The 22072-nt window shown below is 33.9% G+C and overlaps 1 protein-coding gene across 2 annotated transcripts in view; it reads left to right on the plus strand.

The window, feature by feature from the left end:
* The window catches only part of LOC131927904 (adhesion G protein-coupled receptor L4), a 37729-nt gene extending 15657 nt beyond the window's left edge, over window positions 1-22072 (plus strand). For both annotated transcript variants that reach the window (XM_059283775.1, XM_059283776.1), the window contains 22 exons: window positions 107-178; window positions 986-1057; window positions 2271-2348; window positions 3516-3596; window positions 7838-7875; window positions 8322-8519; window positions 8725-8902; window positions 9108-9221; window positions 10459-10531; window positions 11551-11656; window positions 12044-12090; window positions 12966-13089; window positions 15379-15479; window positions 16470-16572; window positions 16827-16977; window positions 17885-17954; window positions 18238-18304; window positions 18607-18692; window positions 20406-20532; window positions 20881-20922; window positions 21365-21424; window positions 21966-22072. In XM_059283775.1, the coding sequence (XP_059139758.1) occupies window positions 107-178; window positions 986-1057; window positions 2271-2348; window positions 3516-3596; window positions 7838-7875; window positions 8322-8519; window positions 8725-8902; window positions 9108-9221; window positions 10459-10531; window positions 11551-11656; window positions 12044-12090; window positions 12966-13089; window positions 15379-15479; window positions 16470-16572; window positions 16827-16977; window positions 17885-17954; window positions 18238-18304; window positions 18607-18692; window positions 20406-20532; window positions 20881-20922; window positions 21365-21424; window positions 21966-21986 (2009 nt within the window). In that variant the 3' untranslated portion in view covers window positions 21987-22072. The remainder of the gene's footprint in view (window positions 1-106; window positions 179-985; window positions 1058-2270; window positions 2349-3515; window positions 3597-7837; window positions 7876-8321; window positions 8520-8724; window positions 8903-9107; window positions 9222-10458; window positions 10532-11550; window positions 11657-12043; window positions 12091-12965; window positions 13090-15378; window positions 15480-16469; window positions 16573-16826; window positions 16978-17884; window positions 17955-18237; window positions 18305-18606; window positions 18693-20405; window positions 20533-20880; window positions 20923-21364; window positions 21425-21965) is intronic.

The following is a 22072-nucleotide window of genomic DNA, read 5'->3' on the forward strand; positions in this document are numbered from 1 at the left end:
ATCTACAGCGTTATCGTTGCCCCTAACTAAAATGTTTGGTGTAGTGCATGGTTTTAATGAAACATTTACTTTCATTATGTTTGTATTTCTAAATCTGTCCTTTTAGATTCAACAACATCGGCACCTTCAATAACAACGACAGCAGCATCAACGACATCCACCTCAACTAAACCAACAGGTAATGCAAAAGTGCAGCTAAAATGACATTTTAATTTGTTTTTACAACCCATTTTGGCGCCCCCTAAGGTCGGCGCCCGGGGACATATGTACCCCCCTGCCCCCCCAACGCTACGCCTCTGTATATAAGTATTAAATCTAAATCGTAGATGCATATCAACTTTTGAGCGATTTCCGATAAACGGAAGTGGTACTTTTTCTACTTTGAAGTTTTCAAAAGCCTATAACTAGAGTACTATTTCAGATAGATAAATGAAATTTCACATGCAATAGATCTAATTATCTACCTTGCTTCAAATTTTGAGTAATTTCCGTCGAGCGGAAGTAGTAATTTACGATATTTTCGATTTGTTAAAAAAAAACGAATGCAAATTTATAAAGTACTAATAATATTCCGCATTCTTATGCACATTTGATTTGGCGTTCACTTAGTGTGCAATTCTTTTTTTTCTACGAGATTTTTTTCTATTTTAAAAAGTTTAAGTATTTAAAATGAATTAAAATCATGTCGATATCCCGATTTGCCATCCCCTGTTGTTTTATATAAACATATTCGAGAAAGTTTAGGGTAGATCACTCACGGTTTACTTTTATAATCCATACAGAGCTCGAATACTCGAATTAACTAATTTCACGGCGTTCAAATAGTATTCTTAATAGTATTCCCCTGGCTTCCAAGGAACTTCATGTCTAACTTTGATCATCTACAGCGTTATCGTTGCCCCTAACTAAAATGTTTGGTGTAATGTATGGTTTTAGATTAAACGTATACTTTCATTATGTTTGTATTTCTAAATTTGTCTTTTAGATTCAACAACATCGGCACCTTCAATAACAACGACAACAGCATCAACGACATCCACCTCAACCAAACCAACAGGTAATACAGTCTAGAGCCCATATACAAGATACACACGTATGTTCTTTAGCATCGTCGGATCAAAATATATTGACACAAAAAAAAACGTACATCACACACTGATAATTATTTCCGCTGTTGCTAACCGTCTTTCATTTCTTAAAACTGTTATTTTAAATTAAGAACTCGTAATAAGTTTCTAAAGAAATAATTTTATTTTTTTACATTGACAATAATGTTTATAACAAACTATATCTCGACCAAAACGTAGATCATCGTATTATAAACTATAGCTTGAGTATAGTATTCTAAATTTGGTATATAGTGATCAATTATTATTTTCTCGTATATACGAAGTATAGAGAAAGTCTTGTAATCGTAGCAAAAAAAATGAGATTTTTGCACATCTCGACGTTTTACACCTCCCTAAGTCGGTAAAAACATCGTTTTGCAATCTGTTCCGTATGTCTGTCTCTCTGTGTGTGTGTGTATCTGTAAACAAGATATTTTGAGTACCGTTAAAGTTAGGTTGATGAAATTTATATATATAAGTATTATATCAAAATCGTAGATGCGTATCAACTTTTGAGCGATTTCCGATAAACGGAAGTGGTACTTTTTCTACTTTGAAGTTTTCAAAAGCCTATAACTAGAGTACTCTTTCAGACAGATAAATGAAATTTCACACGTAAGTAACAGATCTAATTATCTACCTTCTTTAAAATTTGGAGTAATTTCCGTCGAGCGGAAGTAGTAATTTACGATATTTCCGATTTGTTAAAAAAAACGAATGCAAATTTATAAAGTACTAATAATATTCCGCATTCTTATGCACATTTTATTTGGCGTTCACTTGGTGTGCAATTCTTTTTTTCTACGAGATTTTTTTTTCTATTTTAAAAAGTTTAAGTATTTAAAATGAATAAAAATCATGTCTATATTCCGAGTTGCCATCCCCTGTTGTTTTATATAAACATATTCGAGAAAGTTTAGGGTAGATCACTCAAGGTTTACTTTTATAATCGATACACAGCTCGAATACTCGAATTAACTAATTTCACGGCGTTCAAATAGTATTCTTAATAGTATTCCTCTGGCTTCCACGGAACTTTATGTCTAACTTTGATCATCTACAGCGTTATCGTTACCCCTAACAAAATGTTTGGTGTAATGTATGGTTTTAGATTAAACGTATACTTTCATTATGTTTGTATTTCTAAATTTGTCTTTTTAGATTCAACAACATCGGCACCTTCAATAACAACGACAACGACAACAGCATCAACGACATCCACCTCAACCAAACCAACAGGTAATACAGTCTAGAGCCCATACACAAGATACCCACGTATGTTCTTTAGCATCGTCGGATCAAAATATATTGACACAAAAAAAACGTAACATCACACACTGATAATAATTTCCGCTGTTGCTTACCATCTTTCAATTCGGTAGGCCCCAGAAAAAATAAACCGGGAGTGATCTCCCCTAAACTTTCTCGTATATTCTTATATAAAATAACAGGGGATGGGAACTCGGGCTATAGACATGATTTTTAATCCATTTTAAATACTTAAAGTTTTAAAAATAGAATAAAATCTCGTAGACAAATTAATTGAACACCAAGTGAACGCCTAATAAAAAAGCGCATAATAGTGCGCAATAATATTATTACTTTTAAAATTTGCATTAGTTTTTTTAGAAATCGGAAGTAGCGTAAAGTACTACTTCCAGTCAACGAAAATGACTCAAAATTTAATAGAAGGTAGAGAATTAGATCTTTTACTTACGTATGAAATTTCATTGATCTATCTGAAATAGTACTCAAGTTATAGGCTTTTGAAAAATTCAAAGTAGGAAAAGTACCACTTCCGGTTATCGGAAATCGCTCAAAAGTTGATACGGATCTACGATTTTGATTAAATACTTATATATGAAATTTCATCAACCTAGCTGTAACGGTACTCAAGTTATCGTGTTTACACACGGACAGACAGACAGACACACACACACACAGACACACAGACATACGGACAAGATTGCAAAATTATGTTTTTCCGTATCAGTGAGGTGTGAAACGTCGAGATTTGTAAAAATCTCGATTTTTTTTTTTTTGCACGATTACAAGACTTTCTCTATACTTCGTATATACGAGAAAGTAAAAACTACTTCTTAATTAAAACGTTTTATTGATTTATTTGTGTAGTTAGGGTACTCAAAGGAAAATATTTGCAAGCATCGGGGACTTTTTTGAAAATACGGTTGCCATGGTAACGGCGGCCATCTTGAAAAAAACCATTTGTGGAGTTCTAAAATTTCATAAACTAACATATATAAATCGGCAATAAAACAATTTATACTTCTTGTACTAACACTAATATAGTCAGCTGGTTAGTTTTTGTAACAGAAAACACTCTAAATTTTTTTAGATGAAACGTATACTTTCATTATGTTTGTATTTCTAAATCTGTCCTTTTAGATTCAACGACATTGGTACCTTCAATAAGAACGACAACAGCATCAACGACAACCACCTCAACCACCTCAACCAAACCAACAGGTAATACAGACAAGAGCCCTTATACAAAAACACCAGTATGGCAAATATGCTCTATCAAGTCATACCGCACATAAATATAAATGTTACGGTCAAAGCCCGAAGTGTGGCCAAAGCCCACATTGGCCGGCCAATGCGCACATTGGCCGGCTCTCTTGGCCAAAGCCCGAAGAGCTTTGCACTGAGAGCGTATTTCGTACATTGGCCGGCCTATGCGCGCACTGGGCGGGACGTACTGGCCAAAGTCCGAAACGCTTAAACTTGACAGCATATTTTGCACATTGGCCGGTCAATGCGCGCATATGCCGGGATGTCCTGGTCAATGTCATAACTAGACTAACTTGTGATCGCGTTTCATTATTCTGGGTGCTGTTTCATTGTGAGTAACGTATTGTTTGGCTCTTGTTTCTATAGCATTCTATATGCAATGCGACATGGACCAAAAGAACCGTCAGATCAAGAGACAGACATACCAGATGGCTGCCAAAATAAATAATCCAAATCCTAATGGAAATGAATTTGTGAATCATGTTTTTCTAAACTAAAGAACATGTGGCATGAACTTAAACTTGTTCACAGAAAACCAAGGCATAGCCAAACCAATGTTCAGTAGAACGTGCCAACTAAGATGTTCAAATCATGATGATGACAAGGATGCAGACAAATGAATCAGCTAAATGGGCTGAGAGTCTCAAATTCATTCAATTTATGAAAAACCGTAATTTTCATCTTGGAATCCAACAATCGCCATACGAAACCTTGTTTGGGTGCAAAGCAAAAGTAGGACTTCAAATCTACCAAGAGAGGCTCTCGATAATTTAACTACTGAGGAAGATCTTGAGAACATTGAATAAGAAACGGAGGTTGCCATAAATGCTACGACATCCTCAACTAACACATCTGCTGCCGTGGCGGAATGTCCAGACCAGTTGCGTGACAATAATTTGGCCCACAGATTCTGTGTAGTTTGTGAAAAATATTGTAGTGAAGCCCATTCTTGTGGATCCTGTGGCAACGATGTCCATGCAATATGCGGAATAGCCAATGAAGCAGACTAAGGGTACGGAGGGAACAGTACTCGCAGAATATGTCACAATAAACAAGAAACCATGGACAACAGGTCAGCAGCTCATACTACCTTGCAAACTCAAGGTGCCAAGATGCCAAAAAAATTTAAACATCTGAAGTGGGAGATACTGATCGCATACGTATACCAGATGTTGACAGAGGTCAACTATATGCTAGAAGTGAGTTTTCAATTCTTCACGAAAAACTGCTCTCATTGTCGCCCGTTGGCACTGAGGAAAATCACTTCGAACCATCGCATCTTCACAATCACTGACCGGCGGCCAAGGCTACATTTACTGCAATTGCACAACCTAGTGCACAACAAATCCCTGCAAGCGTAAAATAACAATGTAATTCTAAATAATAATCAAATAAGACTTAATTTTTATGATCCTTACGGTATAAAAAAAATCTGCTCATGATCTGCTAATTCGGACTTCGACCGGTCGTCCCTAGCCAGCTGATCTTCTAATTCAGAATGGCCGGTCAACCATGGCCAGTCCGCGGACTGGCCGGCCAAAGTCCAAAATCAATTGCCATTTCAGACTTTGGCCGATCCACCGGCCAAAATCTGAAATGGCGGATTGGCTGGCTTCGGACTTTGACCGTAACATATATAGCCGCAGCTACAGGACGGCTTGTTTTAACCTAGGGTTTGTCTCGTTGGACAAGAGGTCCCTTAATAATTAATATTGTGTTTATTAATGTTATGTTATCATTATTGACTCTTTGCTAATACTTCGCTCAGTGAAAAGGTTTAAAATTATGATTAAATAATTCACTCAATTTACAATCATTTAACTTTTAATACACGAAGTTATATAGAATAAGTGACACAGGAGCAACGTTAGAACTAAGAGTAGCCTGGAATGGGCGACTGGTCTTCAGGGCGGCGTGGTCACACTTGCTCACGCAGACCTCTGTATCGTCTAAGCGTTAGACCCAAGCTGTCCGGCTGTAAAAATACTTATTACATACTTATTAATTAATATATATAACAGTACAGTTAATAAAAGTAAGTGTCCATTACCTTCAAATGAATCTACACAATCCTCTGAACACGTTGCCAATATGTAAGTTTAATTTCTCCGTGGACAACACGTGCCGTAGCACCAAAATCAGTATTATTTTACAATGGCTTGTGCCTTAGCACCAAAAGAACGTGTACCTCCGAAGAGGGGAGAAGATAGAGTGACTATACAGTTCACATGACTCTGGCTCCGCCTCATGACCGCAGTCTGATGTCGAGGCCCGGTCAGCCTTACGATACCGCTGGACTCCAGGTGTTACCGTTACCTGTGGGATAGCAAGAAGGGGGAGAAGTGGAGACACCATGATAGATATTTATAGTCTATCATAACATCAAGCAGAACCCTCTTTCAGGACCCTCTGTTCAAAACATATTGATACTTCCTCGTATACGGAGTATAGAGAAAGTATGGAAATCGTGCATAAGAAAAAAAAATCGAGATTTTTGCAAATCTCGACGTTTTACACTTCCTTGAGTCGGAAAAAACATAGTTTTGCAATCTTGTCCGTATGTCTGTGTGTGTGTGTGTGCATGTGTGTATGTGTGTCTGTGTGTCTGTGAACACGATAACTTGAGTACCGTTAGAGCGAGGTTGATGAAATTTCATATAAAAAGTATTATATCAAATTTGTAGTTCTGTATCAACTTTTCAGCGATTTCCGATAAACGGAAGTGGAACTTGCTCTACTTTCAATTTTTCAAAAGCCTATAACTTGAGTACTGTTTCAGACCGATAAATAAAATTACCCACGTAAGTAAAAAATCTATTTCTCTGTCTTCTGTCAAATTTCGTGTAATATCCGTTGACCGTAATGAGTAATTTAAGCATGTAAATTTATAAAGTACTAATATAAATAATATTCCGCACTATTATTCACAGATTATTTTGTCGTTCACTTGGTGCTCAATTCTTTTTTCTACTGGATTCTATTCTATTTTTAAAAGTTTAATTAATTTAAAATGGATTTAAAATATTGTCTATATCCCAAGTTGCCATATCTCGTAGTATTGTACATGAATTTTCGAAAAAGTTTGCAGGAGATTATTCCGTGTTTTTTTTTTAAATTCGGCACGTGAGTCAAGACCCGCTGAAAAAATCTGACATCAAATTTGACAGAATTGACTGACTAATTATTTTTATGAATTGATTAAAATGTTCTGAAATTATTAGTAGTATGTTGTCTTATACTGCTACCCCCCACTATTATACGCACATTTTCATGTTTATTTGTTGCATAATCGCTTTTAGTCATGTATCTCTATTGAATTAGAAATTTTAAAGTAGTGAAAAAAAATGCTTAAAAACGTTTTAATTGCATCTTTTATGCACTTAAAGGAAGAAAATAAATGATTTTCCTTAAATGTATAATAATGCACTACTATTTAAATAACTATAAAGGAAAGTGTGGATCTCTACCCAAAAATTTGAAAAATGATTCAATAGATATATTCACCCGCGCTTTTCTTTTTTTCTTCGTTGTTTTTTTTACTTTAGTTTTTTGGTTATTATTTCCTGATATAAACCTTAGTCGGGGGAGGATTATTATCCAGGGAGTTTATGTCGCGGGGAAGGGGGGTTGTCCAGGGGGTTTATGTCGTGAGGTTTATGTCCAGCGGCTTTATGTTCAGGTGGTGTATGCAGGTGGTATTTGACCTGGAGGACTTCCATGTTCACTTCTCATAGTATTCTAAGCTTATCCAATGGTTAGTTATTGTTTCCCAGGAAAAAATGACTACTAAAAACGTTTTTCTAAGTAGATTTTAAGCTCCCGTGTAAAATCTAAATATATTATTTACCGTCGTGTCGACGAAACAAATTTTCAACTTTTGTAATATTAAAAATTCGCATAAGGGTGTAAATTTTTAGTAGTTTAGTCCAATTGGATTTATTACTTTAAAAAAAAAAACATTTAAATTATTAACTAGAAATTATTTATGATTGCGTGTACATTTCCTAACTCTATCTTTTAGTTCATTTTAAGTTTTAATTTATTGCTACTGTTGCCATTTTGTATCACAAATATTCATTATATTTAATCGATGCACGCTCATTTATTTTAAATCTATCATTAGCATGCTTTATATTTGCTATGAATTGATAGTTTACTATAAATATATTTACAACATTCCTTTTTTTTGTCTGTAGATCATGTTAACTACCTACTTGAAAGCGCCAAAAAATTGGTAAGTTTTCATTGGTTGTATTAATATAGTAGCAACATAGATATAAATAAATTAATTAATTAATTAAAAAAAAAAAAAAAAAAAAAAAAAAATATATATATATATATATATATATATATATAGATATATATATATATATATATATATATATATATATATATATATATATATATATATATATATATATATATATATATATATATGTATATGTATATATATATATATATATATATATATATATATATATATAGGGAGGAGGGGTACATAGGGATAAAAGACTAGAACAAAAAGAGACTTATGATAAATGAAGATTGGTGTATATTCGGGTATTTGTTCTAAACCGAGGATAAATAAAGTGAGCAGTATAAAAGTATAAAGAGCGTTGGGTAGTAAGACATTGCATACTAACTGTTAGTCCAAGCTAAATCCAACTATACCATTTTTAGTCACAAACGCTGACAGATTCAAGTGTTACACCTGTAGAGGCCTCCAACTGTATCCGCGATATTTCTCAAAAACTGAAAAGTCTGAGTGAAGACGTCGATGTTTCATCCAGCAGCCTCAGTTCTGTTTTGGAAATCTTGTCCCTGATAGCTTCAAGAGTAAAAGAGCCAGGGGTGACTGCGGATACTGCCACACTGAAGGTAGAATAACAATACTTTTGTTTTATTTGAAAAGTTTGCTACTTTTAGATTAAAAGAAAAACACGGATAAGCAAAGACAATATTGATTAAATTGAAAATTTTTGTATCGAGTTTTCAGTCAAAATTTGGCCTCGACCCAACGTGTCTGGTCCCTACTCAAGAAAGCGTATGCTATTATTTTAAAGTAAATACTATATTTCTACAGAACTTCGCTGCGATTTCCGATCGTCTTGTTTCTGCTAGCAAAGAATTGTTGACAGAGGAACACGGTGTTGTTGACGGGGGCGGCCTTGCATCGTTAATGCTCTCATTTGACGCTATTGCAGAAACAAGTCTCAAGACGTTTGATGGGAATGACCCGACACTTGTTTTACAAAATATAGGTACATAACGTCCGTTTCCTAAACTTACAGTTTTTTATGTAGTTGGTGTTTCAGACACCGAATCGTCTAAAATAATATACGCCAGCAGACACACTATTCTCCCGGAACACTAGTAGCGTATCGGGTAAAATATACTAAAATATTTAGAACTGCTTGAAATGATTACGCTTTAAAATGTAGAAAAATTGATTTTTTTTAAACACAGCCATAGGTAGATTTGTCAGCCATCATGATTGGAACTCCCCCAGAAATGGCTGGAATCAAACTGGCAACTGGGCGCCTGGGAAAGATATCCAGATAAATCTTCACGTACAAAACGGTACTTTCATTCTACGTAGAACAATGTCGTTTGTTTACTCTCAAACCTTTCCATGATAGTAGCGCCATTTCATAATCAGTTTTCAGTTTAATAGTTAAACATGTTGAGGGCTTTTGAAACGTTTCAAATTTTTACAACTTTTTATTTAACTTGCTTTCTCTGTCTAGATCGAACCGCCCGATCGAAATTACGCGCACTTCTATTTGACAGATACGGTTCGTAGTTGGTACGTGGGTCAAGACAGGAAGACAATGCAACATGAGATTAAATTTGACGTAATTGGTTGCATAATTAATATTTTATGAATTAATTAAATTGTTGGCCAAATTAGTAGGCAGTCTTACCCAACTATTCCGCACGATTATACACGTGTCATCACGTTCATTAGGTGCCCAATAGTTTTTAGTCATGCAACTCTATTATTGTAAATTTTAAAAATTTAAAGTACTGAAAAAATACTGATAAAAACATAAAAAAAACGTTATAATAACAATCTTCTATGTAGTAATGCCCTAAAAAGGAAAAAAAAAAAATAAACACTAATATTGCACTATAAAGAAAAGCGTGGGTTTCTTCCTAAATATTAGTAAAGGTATCCAATAGATAATAAAAAGACCCACATATTGTAATATTTAGTAAGTAGCCGTCCAGAATTACATGTTATAAATAAGCAGTTACCGACAATTTACTCTATTGTGACATGTTGTATATTTGTGTACTCATGTCATAATTCGTATAATACTTGTCCGATTGGAGCTGAAATTCGGTACATAATGTCTGAACACCCACAACACCATTTTCCATACATGGAATAATTTTTTGGACAAAAATCCTGAGTTGTCATAAGGGATTATTCGATGTTAACCTGCTAAAGTTGTTTCCCGCTTTCGGCTGTTTGCCTGCTTTTCTAGTTTAAAGTTTAATATAAAGCTGCTGTTTAACTTCCATGCTATTTGCCCAGATTCGTATTTAGCTGATATTACCCTGCGGAAATATTTTACCGTTTTAATATCTATATGGAATTTGACTTTTCAAATAGTTTTAAATTTGTTTTATTTACCTGCTGTTTGACTTATAACCTAGCGTAAGAATGTTCTTATCTATTGCATATTGTGTGCTTAAAAAACTAATCTACTCTATAAGTGTGAAATATTTTAAAACAACAGAATTTTTACTGAAAACTTGATTACCGGTATTTTCTTATTTCGTTAATAAATAACTCATTGAATGTTTTTAGAAGCAGTTAACTATGGTCTCGTCATCTACCGTCATGACAAGAACTTAGTACTACCGACCTCCACACGTTTAGGGTAAGATATTTTGACGATTATAATTTAATGGGGTCGACTCCGGAAAAATACCATATAATTTATCATTAATTTTAATGGTATTACAACAAACCAAATGTTGAAAATTTGAAAAAAATATTTCGAGAGTTTTTTTTTTTTTTACAAAATCTAGCCAGCCGACTCTATTACAGTTAGTAAAAGAAGTATCAATGATTATATGATCAATATATATGTTAGTTTTTTAATCTTGGGACCAGTGTTCCTTCCAGACTTTTTTCTCCGGGGGGGGGGGGGGGCGCTTGAAACTTTCGGGGGGGGGGGCGGTAGACTTTCTTCGGGGGGGGGGGGGGGCGGACACTATTAAAAGTATATATTTTCTATATAAATTATATAAATTTCATTTCGTTCGGGGGGGGGGGGGGGGGTTCAATTATTTCGGGGGTGAGGGGGGGGGGGGGTTGGGCTTTGCCCCCCCCCCCCCACTCCCCGAAGAGATGCTTGGGACCTCTATAAACGGCTCTTATTTTGACGAAGACGTTGCATGAATATTATTCCGTTATCTAATAAATAGAAAGTTAGTCTTTACATTTAAATTTTAAAAAATTAAGAAAAATTAGTAACAAATCTCAAGTTATGACTCAATCAGCCTGTTTGCATCGGTGAACAGTCTCGCTGGTTGAGTTTTAGTCTGCTTGTCCCAAATTAGGGGCGGATAAGGAATACTAGCTACGGGTCGGGGTTTAAAGCAAATATTTTTATTATAATATCAACTTCACTTTTAAGGAATGACTTTAAAAAAGTAGAAAATAAAACAAATATAAAAACCCCTACTGAAAATAAAAACAAAATTACTTTCACTAATAAAAGCTATGTTCGCACTGTGCTCCGTTATATATTTTAGCGACCGAAGCTTTTCTTAGAGAAAGCACATTTTTATTTTTTTTATTTTTATGTTCAGTTTTCAGTACATTTAAAAGTTTTTTATTCCAACGATTTTTTCATATTAGTTTAATTTATCCTAACATCTTTTGTTACTTTAGCTTATCTGAAGTGACCAACTGGACAATCAATTCAAACGTTGTATCCGTGGTGGTATCTCCTGGTGTAAAAGATGTCTCCGTTGTTTTGACCTTTGCGCTTCAACAGGTAGCGTTCAGACAATTCGATGTTTTAACAATCTATTTGTTTATATACTCTAGCTGTTAAATAATTCAATATATATTTTTGACCATTTTTTTCGACATGATAATGATTGATATTTGTATGTAGTTTTATATGTTATAGTTTAAACAAAATTATTAATTGTATATACTTGGTTTTACATGGTAAAAGTTAAACCATAAAATATATGTGTATCTATTTATTTTATTTCTACTTGGTAAAGGTTACATTTTAGGATGAATGTGTTCATTTTATATGTAAGGAAGCTTGCTTACAATGTGGTATATACTTTTTTTTACAAAGTAAGCGTACTAAATATTCATGTAAAATTATGCCTAAAACCTGACAGCATTTATTTGCTATTCCCTGTAGCCTGGGCTGGGCCAACCGATGTGTGCATTTCTGGAATCGTCCGTTAGGTAAACAAACTGTTTATTAAAAATAAAACTATAATGAAGCCATTTAACATGATATTATATACGCGTGTGTTCCGTATTGTATACATGGACATTATTTATTAATTACAACGCTTCAAATATGCACATGAAGACGAATAAAGTGAAAGCTGTGCATTTCACACACTTTGTATAGGGGTCGGCGTGGTCGAGTCGGTAAAGCTCATGGTTGCTAAACCGAAAAGTCTCGAGTTCGAACCCTCGGGCAGATGAGGCTCGTTAGCTGGGGACAGCCACTCTTCTAGGAGAGACAACTCCAAAATTAAACAACTGCTGCCTCGTAGTTTGTTCTTGGTTGGGCAAAGGCTATGGAAGCAAATCCAAAAAGAAAAGCAGGCTGAAATCGGAGTCAATGGCCTCAATGGCGCATAACCAGTTGACACGTAACGCTTAATTGTGTTGGAGGCGTGGTCGAGTCGGCAAAAAGCTCATGGTTGATAAATTCGAACAAAGTCTCGAGTTCAAACCCACTGGCAGATAAATCTCGATCCCCTTCAACACTAATAATTAAGAACGAAGAAGAAGAGAAAGAAGACACTTTGTATAAATTCAATTCGTCCATTATAGATAAATTCTAACGATGCTAGTTAGTCACAATTTAAATTGTTTTAAAAACAGTGAAAACCTGTATAATAAAAAGCTGCCGAATTTTGATTTTCTCAAAAGTAAAAAAGTCAAACAATATGTAATTTCCATAAAAAATACATAATAAATTTGGAAAAAAACTGTATTGGTAAATGCATACAAAGTACAACAATGTTGCAACATTAATACGTTTCGTCATCTCTTTGTACAAATGAAAGTTAAAATACAGTTGGCTGTTTATTGCAAAATTTCAGAGACAAAAAGCAAGTCTACTGGTCTAAAAATGGATGCGAACTTGTATCAGCGAATGAAACGCATGTGCAATGTCAGTGTTTTCACATGACGCCATTCGCCATATTGATGAGTCGGTTCGGTGATGTAAGTGTCGGTTTTAATTGTGCTAAGAATAATTGTGTATATATGTTCATCATAGAATACGCAAGTGTGTTCAGTCGCGCACATAATACATAGCATCGCTACGTAGGGTATTGTACTGCGGCAACTCCTAGTACATATATATCGTATACATATATATATATGCATATATATATATATATATATATATATATATATATATATATATATATATATATATATATATATATATATATATATATATATATATATATATATATATATCACGGCATATACATATTTACGTCTGTGTATACACATGGGTATATATATTTAAATATCATTTTTTGTGGTTGCAATTCATCTTTTTTAAAGCGACGCATTTTGGGCTAAACTTCGTACTTTTTATTTATAAGAAACTAGCGTGCCCGTCCCCGTGCTCTTTACCTCGTATGTGTATACTAAATGTGTTGTCAAATTATTATAATTTAACATATTCCATTGCAAAATATACAACATTTAATGATTAAACTAATTAAAGGCGTGAAATATTGTTTTAAAACGTTTAGCTGTCAAAAAGAGTCAACATGTGCCAATGTGGCAAGCCAACCTGTTATGTTTATCTGTTGATCGCTTTTTATTGCTTATGGTTTTCATTATTCATGTTCGTCTCTCAAATTTTTAAACTGAATTTATTTACAATGGATTAATACATTGATTTTAGCCACGTATTACACAACTTTTAATGGGAAAAGAAAAAAAAAAACCCATTAAACATATCACACATCATAGATAATAAATCAACTATCTAAGCACAATATATGTAAAACTATTGTTCTACTGGTGTTAGCCATTCCCCTCCACACACACCAATAAACACTTATATACACACATACACGTATTCTGTTGTATAATAATTTGCTTAATCGATGAATGATGTGTAGATTGGAAAACTTCCCATGTGGTGTCACCCCTATGCATTTCGATGAGCGGTGTATATGTGGTGTCGACCTAGGGGCCTAACTAGAACAGTTATTAATTCAAGTGGAAAAATCATTGTATTGATAGTAAATTATTAAACTTGGTGTCAACCAGAAGCGTAGCAAGGGGGGGGGGGGGATGGGGGGGGGTGCGGACCGCACCGGGTGACACCAACTAGGGGGGTGACACCAAGGCAAAAAATAGCAAAATATATAGAGAAAAACTTGAGCAGGGGTGCAAATCGAAAGTTTGAGGGGGAGGGGTGCAAATCGAAAATTTGAAAGTTTGTCCCCGGGAAGGGTCGCTACGCCTCTGGGGGTGACACCATTAAGTGCCGCACCGGGTTACACCCGACCTCGCTACGCCACTGGTGTCGCCCCTCCACTTTTACCCTAGACATGGATTGACATGTCAGTTATTACAATTCTCAAGAAAACCTTTTTCCTCAGGCAAATGTTGCAACGTTTATTTGGTATTCAACCCCCCCCCCCCCCCCCTCCACCCGGTGATAGCTTTAAACTGTCCACAAATAATACTAACTATGTTCATCTAGTCTGTTATAAATACAGCTGGATGTAGTATTGTTTTCTATATCGTTAGCAGGTTTACGCCATGGTGTCATGGTTTGTCAATTTGCTCCTAATTAAAAAGAATTTTTAAATGTAATGAATCATTAATGTTAATGGAATAATCGTTTTGTTTTAATATATATCTTTCTGTTTTTGCCTTTGTATCACCCCTAAATGACGTCACCGGTGCACCCCCCTCTTCCCCTCTCGACGCCTCCTAACACAACGCTCATTGACCTAGCTAACTCTAAATTTAGTTCAATCGGGTGTCATTCTCATCCACCCTCACCCATAATGCCAACATTCTGGGACTAATTAAGATTTTTTGTTGCTTTTTAAGTTGGGGTCACCATCATCTGCCCCAACACTCGGTTCTGTTAACTTTAGACAGCTCGAAACACCCCCAACAACAAATTTCCGAACACCCCCACCAACAAATTTCCGAACACCCCCACCAACAAATTTCCGAACACCCCCACCAACAAATTTCCGAACACCCCCACCAACAAATTTCCGAACACCCCCACCTACAAATTTCCGAACACCCTCACCAACAATTTTCCGAACACTCCCACCAACAAACTTCCGAACACTCCCAACCACGAAGTTCTGAAAGGCCTTATCCTAATTATCTGCATATTTTGGCCGAACGAACTTCTCATTCGCTTATTTCCCTTAACACTTAACATGCTAATTTATAATTTGGAAATGTACCCCATAGAACATCGTCATGACAATTAAAAATGGCTCTTATTTATTCCAGAGAGAAGAGAATCGGGCCCTCAGTGTGTTCACGAAGATCGGATGCTACATGTCAATAGTCAGCCTAGTGGCAGCTTGTCTTATATTTTCGCTGACTTGGAAGTAAGCATCTCCAGAAATACGTTACGGCCTCATAAGACTTCTATAAGACACTGTAGAGCGCGCCATTGTAATATGAAAGTCACTCGTTGGTTAAATGGGTTTTAAAAACGAACTGCCAAATATTTTTTCCAAATTGACCTGTACGATGCACCTGGACATGAAGTAGAAAGCACGAAGGCAATCATAGCTTTGCAACAGGTGGTAGGGGGTCGTCCATAAATGACGTCACACTCGTAGGGCGGAGGGGGGTCCTTAATTTTGTGACGATGTGTGATGAGGGCGAGGGTGGGGGGCGGGGGTTCAGATGGTGTGATGTCACACTTTTTTCATTATAAAAAATAAATGTTAGAAAACGAATTTTAGACGTTATTTTGCGTTTTAGAAAACTTTTTAAAATAAATTGTAATAGGAATTGATTAAAATACTCTGTTGACAGATTTCAGAAAAGAGTTTGGAAAAATATCGATGTTTTAAAAAAAATTCAACTGCAATTTCGAGGGGGCTTTTAGGCTGAGGTGTAACGTCATTTTAGGGGGGTTCTAGCTTTTTGTGACGACGTGTGACGGAGGGGAGGGGGGAGGTAAAAATCGTCAAAAAAGCGTGACGTCATTTATGGATGACCCCTAGAGAAAAATATTCATTTCATCAACCCAATGCCTAGTTAATAATAAATATCCAAGCCAATCATGCATGTAAAAAGTGAGATAAAGTTAGGTAATTTGAATGTATCACGCTGTAAGCTTGAGAGATCAGTGTGTAGCACAGACAAAGAATACAATCATTGTTCCTACTAGTCCGGTTTTGACGTGTCGATAAGACATCCCATCACATACGATTTTACTTTACTTTTAATTCCAAATTTGTTATTAAGATTTTATCTTATCGAATCATTTTAACTATATGTTGTAGAGAATAAAAAAAACCGAATTTATTAAAAGTGACAAAGGCTTTCGCACTCATCAACATAGACAATCATTCTTTGCTATACAGACATGCCAAGAGTGACTGCAACGTGCTACACGTCAACCTATGCTTGTGTCTGACGGTTGGATACACAGTTTTCCTGTTTGGAGGTGATAAAACACAAAATCAGGTGAGATTAATTGATGTAGATCTTTCTATCAAACTTTACGAAAAGTCAAACATTTGCATGTGCACAAATATATATGCACACACTATTTCACTATTTTAAAAAAAAGTATATGTATATGTATATATATATATATATATATATATATATATATATATATATATATATATATATATACATATGCCACTATATAAATATGTAGGCCTATATACATATTATATACATATTTACATAAATCTCTTTCTGTAAATTTATAGGTTGGGTGTACGGTAGTTGCGATCTTTCTGCACTACATTTTCCTCACGGCATTCTTTTTAATGCTTGCTGAGGGGATTCTGATTGTTAAAGGTGTCCTGCTGGTATTCTCCAATAAGTCTATTTTACGGCAAATCTTGATTATGGCTTATGGTAAAACTTTAATTGATTTAATTCACTTTTATTCATCTACATCTACATCTACATCTACATCTACATCTACGTCTACATCTACGTCTACGTCTACGTCTACGTCTACGTCTACGTCTACGTCTACGTCTACGTCTACGTCTACGTCTACGTCTACGTCTACGTCTCCTCTACGTCTACATCTACATCTACATCCACATCTACATCCACATCTACATCCACATCCATATCCACATCCACACATCCCCACATCCACACATCAACACATCCACACATCCACACATCCACACATCCACACATCCACACATCCACACATCCACACATCCACACATCCACACATCCACACATCCACACATCCACACATCCACACATCCACACATCCACACATCCACACATTTACACATCAACACATCAACACATCCACACATCCACACTTCCACACATCCACACATCCACACATCCACACATCCACACATCCACACATCCACACATCCACACATCCACACATCCACACATCCACACATCCTTACATCCACACATCCACACATCCACACATCCACACATCCACACATCCACACATCCACACATCCACACATCCACACATCCACACATTTACACATCCACACATCCGCACATCCACACATCCACACATCCACACATCCACACATCCACACATCCACACATCCACACATCCACACATCCACACTTCCACACATCCACACATCCACACATTCACACATCCACACATTCACACATCCACACATCCACACATCTACATCCACATCTACATCCACACATCTGCATCCTCATCTACATCTTCATCTACATCTAACTCTTTTTCTTCGGCAAATTCTGCCTCTACTCATAACTAATAATAAAAAAGCTATTCTCTTCTTTTTTATCACTATAGTACTGCCGTTGCTAATTGTCGTAACAGCTCTTGTCGTGTCATTTGGTGATGGATATGGCGACAGTCAATAGTACGTTACCCAAATGATTAGCAATAAATTACGTTTTGTTTTCTAACTATAATGGGTATCGCTTATTTGTAGTTACTGTTCATCCTATTTTGTTTAATTGACTATGTCCACAATAACAACCATTAAATTTTATATATAAATAAAACTAAACATTTTTGAACGTAGTGATGTTTATTAGTATTCTGAATACAAAATAGATCTAATACTTTATCTTAGATATTCTAACGTGTATATTATAAATAAAAAGCTTGGTCTTAACGCTTTCATATCTTTTGGCTAACAGTTGCTGGCTGTCGGCCGAGAGGGGGCTTGTATGGGCTTTCATTGGGCCTATCTTGTTCATCATTGGAGTAAGAACATTTTAAAATCGAACTCCCTAAAACTGTTTTATTTCTAAATTTAAATTAGGAAACACTCGGTTCCTATAGCAGTCTTATTATATATTGCTTTTTTTAGCAACATGTTCTCTAATTAACATTGTTTTTATAAAAAAAAACTGCTGGTTACGAAACTTTAATTATAGAACATACCTTGTCGTTTATTAATGAATAGAAACAACTTATTTCATTCCACTAACTTAGGGTAGTTAAAAAATTGATTCTCCTACATAGATCAATTCCTCTAACTTACATTTTCTTAATTTTATTTTCAGTTTAACTGTGTGACTCTGGGAGTAGTAATTCACAATATTTACAAAACAGTGAAGTTCAACGACTCGTCTCTCTTGACCAAAGCTAAGTAAGGTCAATTTACATCGTGTTCGTCAAAAGTACAGTTACACGGATATGTTTTATTCTAAAAATCTTAAAACCGAAACAAACGAAATAAGAGGCATGTTTTTACGAATGAGTCTACGTTAAAATGATTTACTGAGACACTTAAAAAACAAACAAGGACCAATAATACATTTCAGATTGACAAACATTAGAGTTAGAATTGCAAAAAATTGAAAATAAACAAATAAAAGAATTGTAATAGTAATTAGAATATTTTTCAATATTTGATTGGGCATTTTTTTCACTACCATCTTCAAACACGGTGGTCATTTCTTCATTTATTTATACATGTGTTTGACCAATGCATGTTCCAAAAAAATGCATACAAAAGTTTCAAAAACAAGCTTTTCTGTAATAATGCATAAAAAGAGAAAATGAAGATTTTCTTTAAATATATAATAATACACTACTATTTGGAAAAGTATAAGGAAAAGCGTGGGACAGTAAATTATCTATTGGATACCATAACCCAGTGGCGTAGCGAGGTCGGGTGTCACCCTGTATTTTTTATATTTGATTTATACTTCTAAGGAAGCATTTGCAGTTCTAATAAAATTAAGAATAATAAGTTTGCGACTACTCGTTCAATGTTTGCATGACATAAAATTACTCAGACTGTTTAAACTTAGGCCTTAAGCACTCCACATTACAGCCAATTACCAATTAATTAATCATTCAAATTCTCAAATTCTCAAAAGTTTTTTGAAAATCTAATCGAAGCTAGGCAGTATGCCTAGTATATGCATATGTATATATATAAATAAATAAATAAATATATATATATATATATATATATATATATATATATATATATATATATATATATAAAGTTATATATATATATATATATATATATAAAGTTATATATATATATATAAAGTTATTTATTTATGTATTATTTTTATCTGTCTAACTCAATTTTTAATTATTTTTGATACTGTGATAAAATCTATTTCATTTTCGAAGTATCTCTATATAAGTTGTCGAGACAGAAAAAACAAGGCTCAATCTCTTCGAGGGCTTTAACTCAGTTGAATATAAATTATTGAAACTTGTTTTTGTTGAAACTAATTCCATGGCCGTCGAAATGTAATAAAATGTAACATTCCTAATGAAGCAAGTTAGTGAATAATAAATAATAAACAGGACATTGATTTTAAAATGTTTTCCTGTGTTAGTTTTATTGGGTTATTTTTTTTAAATTTACATTATTAATTTTAAATTGTTTTTCTACAACATTATCATTATTTCGTAGGCATGTGTTAAATTATAATTATTAGAATCAATTTTTGTATATTTTCATGGCAAAAAAAAATAAATGATAAAAATAAAGATAGCAACGTTGGCACAACTGTTCAGCTATTAGAAGGTGTGTTATGGTCCCAACTATAAGACTAACACTTTTAAAATGATTTCGATTTAACACATTTGCAGCTTAACATGTTTTTAATGTTATTTAAAAATCCCAGACATAATTGTAAAATGAAAAATTAAGTATAAATATCTTAAAGTTATTATCATCTGAATTTAGCAATGTCAAGTATTTCATATCGAAACTGTACTGCATTTTGTTTATTTTGACATTAACAAAAAACGAGTATGTGTCGTGTTTAGAAAAAATAAAATAATTGACTTTCAAAGAGAACTCTAATAAAGCAACATATTTTTTTCACAGGTATGCCTTGAGAAGCACAGTAATCCTTTCTGGTATTTCGGGCTCTTCCTGGATATTTGGGGTCTTGTCGATTATCCATGACACCATTGTCCTACAGTACATGTTCGTCGTTATGAGCACATTACAGGTGAAATAATTTTTTTGTGTATTTAATGTCATTTTTTTTGGTGAACACATATGTAAGGTAAATTTACAAGTTACATTTTTTAAATTATATTATATATATATATATATATATATATATATATATATATATATATATATATATGTATGTATGTATGTATATATATATATATATATTTATATTTTATATATATATATATATATATATATATATATATATATATATATATTACTCTCTTTAACTATATAACTCTCTCTCTCTTCTTCTTATATGTATATATATATATATATATATATATATATATATATATATATATATATATATATATAATATCTGGAAATCTAATTGCAGGGTGTTTTTATTCTTTGCTTTCAATGCTTGCTTCAAGAACAGGTATGTAGTCGATATATCGAAATAATATTTTAATTATCATTGCAGATTTCAGTTGTGTTAGATAAGTGTACTATAAATGTAAGCTATAAACTTTTTCTGATCACTTCTAATTTTTTCTTCGGCTTGTTTATATGACAAGAACTATGTGCATGTACTAGTACAGGGGTCGGCAACCTTTTGAAGCGGAAGAGCCAAAAGTTACAATTTTCAGAATTTCCCTGATTTTAAAGAGCCACTAACATTTTTTTTTATTTCAAATATTTTATTATTTTATTAAGATTATTAGTATTTGTTCAAGGAGCTGAAGAGTCGCATCTTGATATCAAAAGAGCCGCATGCGGCTCGCGAGCCGCAGGTTGCCGACCCCTGTATTAGTACAATTTTGTGTTATTTTAATTTTTAATCTGCCATTCTGTTTTATCTTTCACTCATATAATTACAGGTCAGAGAAGGACTGCTTATTTTGTTTCGGCGAAAAATGGCACAACACAGCACACTATATGTACGTATCAAGCACATTAAAGTTTTACTTTCGCGATCGTATGTCAATCACCCTGGTGCTTGTGGCGTGGGTAGCTTACATTTCCTGGAAGTATTTACCCCATCCGCTTGAAGATGCATATATATATATATATATATATATATATATATATATATATATATATATATATATATATATATATATATATATATATATATATATATAATATTATTTATAGAAATTGAAAATGTTCATATAAATTCTTTTTATCGGCATATAGTTAATTATGTTAAGCTTATAACATTTTGGAGAGATGGGGATGTATGATTTATATATTTTAGTGAGTTAAATATCTATTTATTTAAAAAATAGATAGTAAAATAAATAATGTTTTTAAATATTCTATCTTACGGGCTAGTAAAATTTTCGAGACTTAAATATTACATTTATACCATTTTTATTTAATAAATATGTAATTTTAGTAAACATTTTGATAACATAATAGTGTACTTTTAATTCTAAAGAACTAAGACTTATGCTTGTTTTTCCTGCAATTCTTCAGGTAATCACGACAAGGATGTAAACCATGATCGGAAAAATGGAAGAAGTAGCATTCAAGTAAAACTTTGTTAAAACATCTTTAATCTATGTTAAACATCAAATAAAGAT

Source organism: Physella acuta, unplaced genomic scaffold (assembly GCF_028476545.2).
Source record: "Physella acuta isolate Inbredline_101_S28 unplaced genomic scaffold, ASM2847654v3 ptg001445l, whole genome shotgun sequence".
Classification (NCBI taxonomy): Eukaryota; Metazoa; Mollusca; class Gastropoda; family Physidae; genus Physella; species Physella acuta.